The 13,325-nt window shown below is 49.1% G+C and overlaps 1 protein-coding gene across 1 annotated transcript in view; it reads right to left on the bottom strand.

Moving 5' to 3' along the window:
• Positions 1-13,325, bottom strand: part of LOC147098993 (ankyrin repeat and fibronectin type-III domain-containing protein 1-like) — a 152,048-nt gene that overhangs the window by 47,450 nt on the left and 91,273 nt on the right. The window contains exons 7-10 of the mRNA XM_085969508.1: positions 11,456-11,553; positions 7,230-7,320; positions 3,662-3,769; positions 84-183 (exon numbers count right to left, since the gene is read on the bottom strand). Of these exons, the coding sequence (XP_085825634.1) occupies positions 84-183; positions 3,662-3,769; positions 7,230-7,320; positions 11,456-11,553 (397 nt within the window). The remainder of the gene's footprint in view (positions 1-83; positions 184-3,661; positions 3,770-7,229; positions 7,321-11,455; positions 11,554-13,325) is intronic.

The raw sequence follows: 13,325 nt of genomic DNA, 5'->3' as shown, positions 1-13,325 counted from the left end.
GACTCCCGGTCATTCCCCTGATGGAAGCCCTTGAGAACAGTGCATCAGACAAGGCTCAGATGGGGGGCAGCGACCACACTCACCTCTGCAGGGTCTTGACAAACTTGCTCGTGTTTTGGAAGAGGTACTTGAGACTGCGCGAGACCGAGAGCTTCTTACTAGGCGTGTGCACCTTGGACGTTTCTGGAAAAGACCACACGACAGGTCAACCGGGGCTTTATCAACAGCACTTGTACAACACGGCCCACGGCAGCTAAACACCTTCAAGAAGGAGCTGGAAGAACATTTGGTTGGGAATAGGATTTAGGCTATAGGGATTAATGTAGACCGAGATCAGGGAATCATAGACCGTTACAGCACAGAAACAATCAGCCGCCTAGTTTAATCCCACTCACGTAGTGAATGATGGGCGATGTGCTGGGGGTGTAAGGGGTGCGGGGGCAGGTGGAAGTAAAATGTTGTCTGTAATGGTGAACACCACAGGGTACAATTCTTCCTTTTAAAGAGTTTATTTTGTTCCACGTCCCACCACCAAAAAATAAAGACTTGCATTTCTATAGCACCTTTCTCGACCACTCCCAAAGCACTTTACAGCCAATGAAGTACTTTTTGATGTGTAGTCGCTGTTGTAATGTAGGAAACGCAGCAGCCAATTTATACACAGCAAGCTCCCACAAACAGCAATGTGATAATGAGCAGATAATCTGCTTTTGTTATGTTGATTAAGGGATAAATATTGGCCAGGACACCAGGGAGAACTCCCCTGCTCTTCTTCGGAATAGGATTCCATGAGATCATTTACATCCACCCGAGAGAGCAGACAAGGCCTCGGTTTAATATCTCATCTCAAAGACGGCACCTCCGACAGTGCAGCACTCCCTCAGCACTGCACGGGAGTATCAGCCTGGATTTTTATGCTCAAGTCTCTGGAGTGGGACTTGAACCCAGAACCTTCAGACTCAGAGGTGTGGGTGCTGCCCACTGAGCCATGGCTGACACCTCAAGGGTGCTGTTTATTCTCCACATGAGCCCCCTCCCACCCATCTTCATCTAACCCCATCAACATATCCTTCTCTTCCTTTCTCCCTCGTGTTTATCTAGCTTTCCCTCAAATGCATCTATGTTATTCGTCTCAACCACTCCCTGTGGTAGCAGGTTCCACATTCTAACCACTCTCTGGGTGAAGAAGTTTCTCCTGAATTCCTTATTGGATTTATTAATGTCTATTTTATATTTATGGCCTTTAGTTTTGGACTCCCCACAAGTGGAAACATCTTCTCTACATCTACCCTATCGAACCCTATTATAATTTTAAAGGCCCCTCTATCAGGTCACCCCTCAGCCTTCTCTTTTCTACAGAAAAGAGCCCCAGCCTGTTCAATCTTTCCTGATAGTTATAACCTCTCAGTTTTGGTATTATCCTTGTAAATAGACAGCCCTCTATTAGTGTCCTCTTCTGAAAGGTCTTGTCTCAGACAGCGGACAGTTTCCCGAGTGCTGATTGGCCCTCCAGAACAGAACCCTAGTGCCATTCTTCACCGACAGGCTCGGGTGTCGCCAGGCCAGTCAGCTGTGTGGGCCAGCCCCGATCAACTCGATTATGTCCTCGCCTGACCCCAAGTTTGCTGCAGGGGACCAGCGGTAACATTCCAATTGCTGGGCCGGCTGAGACCAACTAATTCGGCAGAGGCTGGAGGTCAACCCTGGGACCTTCATAGTCAGTGCCGCGCGGGACAGCATACTTCCCAAATAGGCAGGAACTAACTGTCCAATGAAGTCCAACTGTACATAGAAAGTGACCTGCTGTTGTGTAAATGTTTTACTATGTACCAATATAACATCATTCAGCCGCCTTCCAGCCAGGCCTGGTAAATGGATTGGAATAAAGCATTGTGCCTGCACCCTGGAAGCCTGCCAGAAGAAGGCCTTTTGGCTGTAAAGACAAAGGGGGGACAATTCGGTTGCTTTGTGCCTCCCGTTAGCGCAGAACAGGGGGCGCTAACGGGGCGCAAAGCACCTGGTGCCCGGGCACGGCGCCGCTAACGCTTCCCGCGAAATTCAGCGGGAGGTTAGCGGCGGCGGTAGCTGGTAGCCCCCTCGCGCCCCCGCCGCAAACATGGCTCACGCCCCGACCTACCACCGGACGATATGTGCGACGGGGTCAGGGTGCCGTGTTTGCTGCCGGGGCGGCGCAAATTAAAGGGCAGGTGCTGGGCGGCCATTTTTCTTTGGGCTGCCTGCCAGCACCTGCCCCCTCTCGCCTCCACCTGCGGTCGCTCAGCTCCTCTTGAGTGCCGGGCTCTTTTGCCGGCACCCCACTCCCCGGTGGTCCAACAGGGCCCCGGTGCGTGCTGCGCTAGGCCCCTCCTTTAATCAGGGGACGGAGGCCTTCAGTACCGCGGCTAACTTTTTCGGGGTGCCAAAGGAGGCGCCATCCAACTCTTCCCCAAAAGGAGTTATTAAAATGCAGCTGCTTTTCACACAGAAAGCAGACAGAGAAAAGGAGGAGGACAGACGAGATAAGGGATGCTATGTGCGGGTTAGCCTTGGCCTTGGTTCAGTCCAGAGGCAGTGGAAGGTGACAGAAGGAATCCAATCAAGGGAGAAGAGGCAGATTCGAGTTCAGTAAGGGGGACAAGGAACATATAAAAACAGACATTTTGAGCTTAGAAAAGCTAGTGCCGTGAAAGAATAGTGAAATGCATGTCTACATTTCTGCACTCTTACCTGTTTAATCTACTTTGCCTGCAAAGTGCTTTGCATGCTGACTGAAGAAATAAAGGTATTGAACCTGAAGCAATGACTTTAAAAAAAAATTGTTTTTATGGGATGTGGGTGCCGCTGGCAAGGCCAGCATTTATTGCCCATCCCTAATTGCCCTCGAGAAGGTGGTGGTGAGCCACCTTCTTGAACCGCTGCAGTCCGTGTGGTGAAGGTGCTCCCACAGTGCTGTTAGGGAGGGAGTTCCAGAATTTTGACCCAGCGACGATGAAGGGTCGGCGATATATTTCTAAGTCAGGATGGTGTGTGACTTGGAGGGGAACTTGGAGGTGATGGTGTTCCCATGCGCCTGCTGCCCTTGTCCTTCTAGGTGGAAGAGATCGCGGGTTTGGGAGGTGCTGTCGAAGAAGCCTTGGTGAGTTGCTGCAGTGCATCTTGTAGATGGTGCACACTGCAGCCACGGTACGCCGGTGGTGGAGGGAGTGAATGTTTAAGGTGGTGGATGGAGTGCCAATCAAGCGGGCTGCTTGGTCCTGGATGGTGTCGAGCTTCTTGAGTGTTGCTGGAACTGCACTCATCCAGGCAAGTGGAGAGTATTCCATCACACTCCTGACTTGTGGCTTGTAAATGGTAAAAGGCTTTGGGGAGTCAGGAGGTGAGACACTCGCCGCAGAATACCCAGCCTCTGACCTGCTCTTGCTGCCACAGTATTTATGTGGCTGGTCCAGTTAAATTTCTGGTTAATGGTGACCCCCAGGATGTTGATAGTGGGGATTCGGCGATGGTAATGCCGTTGAATGTCAAGTAGCCATTTTCATTACTGCTCAAGAAAAGAGATAAATGTGGGTCTCTTTACCTACAGCAATCTGTCCCAACTGACTTGATGTAAGGGGGCTAGGCCACGGCTATGAATGAAGTTTAGATTCTCGTATGCACTGACCCAAGAAGAAACTCCGATGCCGTGGACCCTTGACCTGCTCCAGAAGCTGCTGCACCGCTTGGCCTTGGTCCTTCTGCCTCAGCTTAACTTCAGCGCACTCCTTCCAACCTGCACGGGGGGGGGGGGGACAGAGCACAGACACTGCGTTTAAACATTCATGAGTCTCCTAAGTAACAAAGATTCCTGTCCCGTTTTTAGAATAGATAATTTGGGGGTAATTATGACTTTGAGCGACCGTGTGAAACGGGCGATGGCGGATCAGCCGGCATTTACACAGCTCTCCCGATTTTCATCTCCAATGACCGATGTTTAACGGGCGGCTGATCTGATGTCACCCGTTCTTCACTATTGCCCAAAGTCAAAATGACAGCCTTTACCCCTTACGTCTTTGTAAATCAATAGATTTTTTTTGGGGCTTCTTAACAGAAGTCACAATAGAAAATGTTGTATCTTTTGGCACTAGTGTCAGCATCAAGCACTCCGACATCAGGGATAGTATGGGTAGATGCTCCTCCGCCTCAACAACCTACCTCCGGTGACCATTTCCAACACAAGACACGCCTGTCGACTGCATGGGACTGACAAAGAACTGTAACTGTGTTTTGTGTTATAGATTCACAGTCTCCAGGAACTGTCCCAAACTCATTTCACACATAGTCTACAGGGAGAGAATACTTCCACCCCCATCAGTCCATCCTGGAGCCAGGACCCAGAGTCTGACAGGATAGCGTGATAACCCAAGGCCCCGTCGTGTCCTTCAACGTAAACAGCTCATAACTGACAACATCCGTAGACATTACATAGAATGTACAGCACAGAAACAGGCCATTCGGCCCAGCTGGGCCGTGCCGGTGTTTATCCTCCACACGAGCCTCCTCCCACCCCTCTTCATCTCACCTGATTAGCATATCCTTTTATTCCTTTCTCCCTCATGTACTTATCTAGCTTCCCCTTAAACATTATCTCAGAGCTAGGTAATTCTTGGATTCTTTAACGATTGTAATTAATTTCCCTAGTTGGTACGCTAATTCTGCTGCTTCTTTAGCCTGGAAGTGGGGAATCAGAGGGAGGAAAGAAATTAACTTTTATAATAAGTGACATAATGAGATAGATCTTTGGGATCTGGTTCAAATACAGCTCAGGCTGATTTTTTTAATTCATTCACGAGGTGGTGGTGTTCCCATGCGTCTGCTGCCCTTGTCCTTCTAGGTGGAAGAGGTCGCGGGTTTAGGAGGTGCTGCCGAAGAAGCCTTGGCGAGTTGCTGCAGTGCATCTTGTAGATGGTACACACTGCAGCCACGGTGCGCCGGTGGTGGAGGGAGTGAATGTTTAAGGTGGTGGATGGGGTGCCAATCAAGCGGGCTGCTTTGACCTGGATGGTGTCGCGCATCTTGAGTGTTGTTGGAGCTGCACTCATCCAGGCAAGTTGGGAGTATTCCATCACACTCCTGACTTGTGCCTTGTAGATGGTGGAAAGACTTTGGGGAGTCAGGAGGTGAGACACTCACTACAGAATACCCAGCCTTTGACCTGCTCTTGTAGCCACTGTATTTATGTGGCTGGTCTAGTTAAGTTTCTGGTCAATGGTGACCCCCAGGATATTGATTGTGGGGGATTCGGCAATGGTAATGCTGTTGAATGTCATGGGACGGTGGTTAGACTCTCTCTTGTTGGAGATAGTCATTGCCTGGCACTTGTGTGGCGCAAATGTTACTTGCCACTTACCAACCCAAGCCTGAATGTTGTCCAGGTCTTGCTGTGTTTGGGCATGGACTGCTTCATTATCTGAGGAGTTGTGAATGGAACTGAACACTGTGCAATCAGCGAATTTCCCCGCTTCTGACCTTATGATGGAGGAAAGATCATTGATGAAGCAGCTGAAGATGGTTGGGCCTAGGATACTGCCCTGAGGAACTCCTGCAGTGATGTCCTGGGGCTGAGATGATTGACCTCCAACAACTACAACCATCTTCTTTTGTGCTTGGTATGACTCCAGCCAGTGGAGCGTTTTCCACCTGATTCCCATTGACTTTAATTTTACCAGGGATCCTTGATGCCACACTTGGTCAAATGCTGACTTGATGTCAAGGGCAGTCACTCTCACCTCACCTCTGGAATTCAGCTCTTTTGTCCATGTTTGGACCAAGGCTGTAATGAGGTCAGGAGCCGAGTGGTCCTGGCGGAACCCAAACTGAGCATCGGTGAGCAGGTTATTGGTGAGTAAGTGCCGCTTGATAGCACTGTCGATGACACCTTCCATCACTTTGCTGATGATTGAGAGTAGACTGATGGGGCAGTAATTGGCCGGATTGGATTTGTCCTGCTTTTTGTGGACAGGACATACCTGGGCAGTTTTCCACACTGTCGGGTCGATGCCAGTGTTGTAGCTGTACTGGAACAGCTTGGCTAGAGGCACGGCTAGGTCTGGAGTCCAATCATTTTCTGGCTCCGAGAGCCCTACGTGGCATGAGTTTGGGCAATCTCAGTCCAATTGCTGATGGGTGAGTCTACACCACAAATTGGTCTTCATTTGCCATTGAAAATTGGCAATCTCACCGAGGAGGTGGGACCACTACAATTTACCGCTGGGTAAGTCCCTGGGGCTTGGGAGAGGAAATATCTGCCAGGATTCCCACTCCTACCCTGAGCTGGAAAGTACAATTATATGGATCTTGGGTAAGATTGGCTCTACAGTTAAATAACCAAACTCACTGCCTCGGCTCCGACATGGACAATGGCCACTGAGTGAGATACCAGAGGGCTGCTGATGTTTATGGAACCTTGTCCTTGCCTGATTCGTCAGGAGAGGAGGGGAGATAAAAAGAGAAAAATAATCTCACCTCAAAGAAGAGACAGTGGGGTAGAAATTTGTCGCGGGCGGTATCGCTTCACGCCCTGCCCCCAAACCCCCCCCACCACCGATACTGAGTTCTATTGACTGGAGGCCGATCTGATACCAGTTGCTTTGGGCTACCGCCTGAGACAAATTTCTGCTCCCATTACTTTGACCACTAAAACGCCCTCTGTGTTCACAAGACTAATATCGAATGCCACTTGAGCAATGCTGAGCTGTGGCTCAGTGGGCAGCACCCTCGCCTCTGAGTCAGAAGGTCGTGGGTTCAAGCCCCACTCCAGAGACTGCAGCACAAAAATCCAGGCTGACACTCCAGTGCAGTGCTGAGGGAGCGCTGCACTGTCGGAGGTGCCGTCTTTCGGATGAGACGTTAAACCGAGGCCCCGTCTGCTCTCTCAGGTGGACATAAAAGATCCCGCGGCACTATTTCGAAGAAGAGCAGGGGAGTTCTCCCGGTGTTGTGGCAAATATTTATCCCTCAATCGGCATCACTAAAAACAGATTATCTGGTCATTATCACATTGCTGTTTGTGGGAGCTTGCTGTGCGCAATTTGGCTGCCGCGTTTCCCACTTTACAACAGTGACTACACTTCAAAAAGTATCTCATTGGCTGCAAAGCGCTTTGGGACGTCCTGAGGTTGTGAAAGGCGCTGTAGAAATGTAAGTCTGTCTTTCTTTCTGAGGTTATATCAACAATAATCGTCATCACTTACTGGATGGAGCAGCACAGGGAGGAGTCGATACCTGGGGTGGTCCCCAACCTTTCGCGTTGTAAGCTGAAACACGCACGTAGTAGGGAGCTCCCTGAGGGCAAGAGAGAAGTCAGGGTGAAAGTTATTCGACCGCCATTCAATGTTGTTTTAATGATTTCAGCTGGAGCTGCAATCCGGGCATGACCTCCGTGCCCATGGGGTAGGGAGGGAGAATCTAATCTGCCAGGGTTCCAGATTCAATTTGCTATTCAGTGAGTCTCGCTGGGAATTGTCTTGGGGGGTGGGCATAAAGTTAGCCGAGTAAGGGGAGGAAAACTGGAGGAGGAGGCTGGGGAGAAATATTAAATGTGATTATTGTGTTTACACTGTGATTATTTCCCCAGTTTTCTGGTCCCTCTGTGCATGCGCCCCCTGTTCGGTACTGCACATGTGCACGCGATCCGGTCACGCGTGCACAGTACCAGATGGTGCGGATAGTAAGAGGAGGGGTGAGGCTGATTAGGGACCAAAATGGAGACCTATGCTTGGAGGCAGCGGGCAAAGCTGAGGTACTAAATGAGTATTTTGCATCTGTCTTCACCAAGGAAGGAGATGCTGCTAAAGTCATAGTGAAAGAAGAGGTAGTTGAGATACTGGATGGGATAAAAATTGATAAAGAGGAGGTACTAGAAAGGCTGGCTGTACTTAAAGTAGATAAGTCACCAGGACCGGATGGGATGCATCCTAGGATGCTGAGGGAAGTAAAGGTGGAAATTACAGAGGCTCTGGTCATAATCTTCCAATCCTCCTTGGATACGGGGGTGGTGCCAGAGGACTGGAGAATTGCAAATGTTACACCCTTGTTCAAAAAAGGGTGTGAAGATAAACCCAGCAACTACAGGCCAGTCAGTTTAACCGTGGTAGTGGGGAAGCTTTTCAAAACAATAATCAGGGACAAAAATTAACAGTCACTTGGACAAGTGTGGATTAATTAAGGAAAGCCAGCATGGATTTGTTAAAGGCAAATCGTGTTTAACTAACTTGATTGAGTTTTTTGATGAGGTAACAGAGAGGGTTGATGAGGGTAATGCGGTTGACGTGGTGTACATGGATTTCCAAAAGGTGTTCGACAATGTGCCACATAATAGGCTTACCAGCAAAGTTGAAGCCCATGGAATAAAAGGGATAGTGGCAGAATGGATATGAAATTGGCTAAGTGACAGGAAACAGTGAGTAGTGGTGAATGGTTGTTTTTCGGACTGGAGGAAGGTGTTCCCCAGGGGTTGGTACTTGGACCACTGCTTTTCTTTTCTGCCTCAGCCACTAACTAAACAGCTCTCTGTGTAAAGTTGCTTCTCTTGCTGTCTGCCTCTCAGACCGCAAAGATCAGGAGGGGAGATAAAGGCCTTGATATTAACTCCTCCCCCCACTACGAGCAGGAAGGGGTGGTCGGGTTGGGTGTGGGAGAGTGGGGGGAGGTAAAATTTTTTTTAATGGGGAATGCGATCCAACCCGAGCCTGCCACCATTTTTACGCCGGGTCGCGTAGCGTGCAAGTGTCCCATCTTGGAGAAGCGGGGCACTTCATTATCACATTGAACTCAGGCTCACACAGTGCAGTTAGGGGCCTGCTTTAAATTGAACAGCTGCCGACCGGGTTTCCCGAGGCTCGGGAAACCCGGCAGCAAAATGGAGGCGGGAGCTGCAGGCTCTAGAAGGTAAGTGCCTTTTGCAGCCCACCTTGTGAGTCAGGAGGAGCAGGAGTGCCACGCCCCTCCCTCCCCACACCCAGACAGCTCAAGGAAGCCTGCAGGCTTCCTTCTGCCGATTGCGGCCGCTCCTCGCTAACTTGATCAGCATTCCCCTCCCCCCCACCAAGTCAAAACCATTCCCAAAGAATGGGGTCAGAGCATCATAGAGTCATAACGGCACGGAAGGAGGCCATTCAACCCATCGAGTCCGTGCCGGCTCTCTGTAGAGCGATCCAAGGCAGCTTTTTAATGCCCATTTTCCACCATGCTCTGTTCGCCTCTCCTGAAAGCCTTTGACCGCATACTTCAGGGTTTTATTTGCCCTTTGGCACTCACTTCTGCAGTCAGAAGCCGCAACGCTGACTGATTTCCCCCTCTTGGGCCCAAGGCCACTAAGGGCCAATTGTCGCGCCCCTGCACCAAAATTCCCCAAACCGCCCAGCTGAAGCTCATACTACATCTCAAAAAAAAAAGCCCAACACTCCGGGGTTATTTCAAGGTTGCTATCTTATCTCCGGGGACTGAGAACCATTATATCTTTGAGTGACATTATCTGGACTTCCAGATGCAGCTACAGCCTTGCAACTACTCCTCGGCCTGACAGCGCTCCGTATAACAGATGTACGTGGGTGTTTTGAAAGGGGCAGTGTCAGATGGCATCACAAACCACTCAAGGAAAGCTGGCATCTTTGAACAATGTCACCGAAAGCCAGAGATATGCCGCCGCCGTAAAATTGACCAAACCAAACCGTACGAGCGACACAAAGGAAAGTGCCACCGACGACCTGCTTTTGCCACATTTTACCTGTGTGGGCGTTAACTCAGGCCCACAGGTGGCACCTTGCCTCAATGGCCACTCTTCATTTATAAAGCTGGACCGCGATTATCAGTGGGATTACACGTTACATAGAATTACATATAGGGATTACAACATGGAACCAGGCCATGGGGCCCAACCATATCCATGCTGGGGTTTACTCTCCACATGAGCAGTTGTCCCAAATCCACGTGCCCATCTCGTTCCCATCTTATCTTTCCTTCAACCAGCTGTCTACCCGACTGTATAATGTTGGCCTGGTCTGCGGTTCAGTCACTGACTCCGGTTGTGCATTCCACATTCTCACAACCCTCTGCGTAAAAATGTTTTCTCCTGCTCTCTGTCCTAAATCTCTCACATTTTAATCTTATGTCCACGTTCCCCTCGTTCGAGCCCAGTCTTGGAAAGTACGTCAGCCACACATAGCTTTTGGTCTCCTTACCTAAGAAAGGATATACTTGCCATAGAGGGAGTGCAGCGAAGGTTCACCAGACTGATTCCTGGGATGGCAGGACTGTTGTATGAGGAGAGATTGGGTCGACTAGGCCTGTATTCACTAGAGTTTAGAAGAATGAGAGGGGATCTCATTGAAACGTATAAAATTCTGACAGGGCTAGACAGACTGGATGCAGGAAGGATGTTTCCCCTGGCTGGGGGGTCTAGAATGAGGTGTCACAGTCTCAGGATACGGGGTAGGACATTTAGGACTGAGATGAGGAGACATTTCTTCACTCAGAGGGTGGTGAACCTGTGGAATTCTCTACCACAGAAGGCTGTGGAGGCCAAGTCACTGAATATATTTAAGAAGGAGATAGATAGATTTCTAGACACAAAAGGCGTTAAGGGTTATGGGGAGAGAGCGGGAATATGGTATTGAGATAGAGGATAAGCCATGATCATATTGAATGGTGGAGCAGGCTCGAAGGGCCGAATGGCCTGCTCCTGCTTCGATTTTTCTATGTTTCTATGTTTCTAAAGGGAATCCCGAGGTGGTTAGTTGCATTTGTGACTTTCAAATAAAAAAATGAGTAACCGTCACTTTTGTTGGGCGTGTGATCTCAATGTTAATACTCGCGCGGCGTGTGTGCGTGTGAACTTTAACCTTTTGTGCGTTTTGTTGGTAAAATGGGAGGTGGAAAAGCCGAGTGTGTGAGGGTTTTTCGAGCGTTGTTTGTCTGCTCTCTTATTCTTTTCAATATTGGCGGTGACCTGAACTCAATAAAACTAAAACTGAGCCATCGGGAGAGCTTGCATTAAAAAAAAACTTATCTATTCATATTAAATATCACGCATATAGCACGCATTTCTTGAAAGTGTCACGCTTCAACTCTCACGCTTCAGATATCCTAGCTCAGTGTGTCCTCTGACCATGAGTGACGCACCATTGGATTTGTGAGTAAATTTATAAATATATGCACAAACAACGAGTTGTAGGTTACATGGGAAAGGTGAAGCTCTAACTGTTCGTTAACATGATGTGAATGGGAATATCGGCCAGACAACCAGATCCGGCATTGCTGTGAGGTGAGAGTTCCCGCGAATGGATATCAGAGAACGTTCATGTTGAACCTTCAGGTAGTGTGGGGTGTGAATCTCAATTTACAGTTTCAGTATCAACTTTGCTATAGATAAAAGATAAAGACCAAGCGCAAGTCCAGAGTGTACCCGGCTGCCACTGACCGTGTCGAGGCCTTCGATCGCACACTGCAGTGTCTTCACATCCTCGACAATAGCAGCTCCTACTCTGCTTTCAAAGCTTTCAGAGTAACTCCACTCCACTGAAAGAAATGGACACATGAACACTGTCAATCTAGGGGAACTCTCCTGCTGTCACCTCCCCACTGCAGCACTGCTCGATTGACTTCATCCTCTCTCCCACTCTTGTGGCGTCCTACATGTTAGCAAGGTGATTTTCTCATTTCTAAACTGTATACACATACACACACCACACACATACACACACGTGCACACATACACACACACACATACACACACACTCAGACACACACATGCACACATACACACAGACTCAGACACATACGCACACACACTCACATGTATACATACACACACTCAAACACATGCACGCACACTCACGCGCACACTCACACACACACACTCAAACTCACATACACGCACACACTCGCACGCATACACACATTCACAGTCACATGTACGCACACTCACACAGACTCACACACACTGACTCACACTCACACAAACACATTCACTCACTCACACACTCACTCACACAGACCCTCACACACACCCTCTCACACTCACACACACACATGCACATCAATGTTCTCTTTAATTTGTTTTGGTGCACGGCCTCTTTAAGGAGCTGAGCGGCCCATTCACAATACAGCGCATGCGCGGTTTTCCCCACTGAAAAGTCGGTGAGCCGGCTGCGCGGGAGGTCCAGAGCGCTGCGCGGCCGCGCAGCTTTAAGGGAACATTGATAACATATACACTCACACTCTCATAAGCACACACGCACACTTACGCATACACTCACACGCACACACCCCGTTGCACCTTTCCACTGTGTCATATCCCGCTCCCTTTAACCAAGGGTATTAATGTTAGAGTGAAAAATTAAGAGATTGATGCACAGCCTGAACCTTTATGATTCGATAAAAGTATTCTCACCATGGAATGTCTGTAGACACCTGGGTTAAACTAATGTTGGGTCCATCACTTGGCCGTACTCAATCTGTATTCTCCTTCTAAAGGAAAAGTTTGGCCACAATCAGCAGCAAAGAAGTACCACAGGGACCACCGGAGTAGCAACCATCAGACCCTCAAGCACCACAAGCAGTAAGTCCGTCAACTCCTCGACAGACACACCAGGGAGGCAGTGGGAGATGACGAGGTTGGAGGGGAGCTGCCAGGAGCGGTTTGGTAATAGAATGAAAGACTTGCATTTCTACAGCGCCTTTCACAACTTCAGGACATCAATAAGTGCTTTACAGCCAATGAAGTACTTTTGAAGTGTAGTCACTGTTGTAATGTAGGAAACATGGCAGCCAATTTGCACACAGCAAGCTCCCACAAACAGCAATGTGATAATGACCAAATCATGATTTAGTAATGTTGATTGAGGGATAAATATATATATATTCTTCAATATAGAGCCATTGGGTCTTTTATTTCTACCTGAGAGGGCAGACGGGGCCTCGGTTTATCTGAAAGACAGCACCTCTGACAGTGCAGCACTCCCTCAGTACTGCCCTGGCGTGTCAGTCTAGATTTTTGTGCTCATGTCTCTGGAGTGGGACTTGAACCCACAACCTTCTGACACAGAGTGCGACCCACTGGGCCAGGGCTGACACCGGAGTGGAGCACCTATAATACTGTCTGCAGATATTTTCCTTAATTGTAGGGCCTCCTATCACGGCTCAATCACTTTTTCTAAGTTACATGTGATGGGATGCTCTCCTAAAAGCATTCCCTTTGTGATCCTCCTAGATGCTGCACTCCTACAAGATGGCTGGTCTGAAGGGTTTCCTGTCTCCAGAGCAACAACTTATGCACCAGCTTCGTCGAC

This window comes from Somniosus microcephalus, chromosome 28 (assembly GCF_052327205.1).
Source record: "Somniosus microcephalus isolate GS21.2 chromosome 28, FLI_Smic_1.0, whole genome shotgun sequence".
NCBI classification, from domain to species: domain Eukaryota; kingdom Metazoa; phylum Chordata; class Chondrichthyes; order Squaliformes; family Somniosidae; genus Somniosus; species Somniosus microcephalus.
The sequence above is the reverse complement of the archived record's forward strand: the minus strand, read 5'-3'. Positions and strand labels throughout refer to the sequence as shown.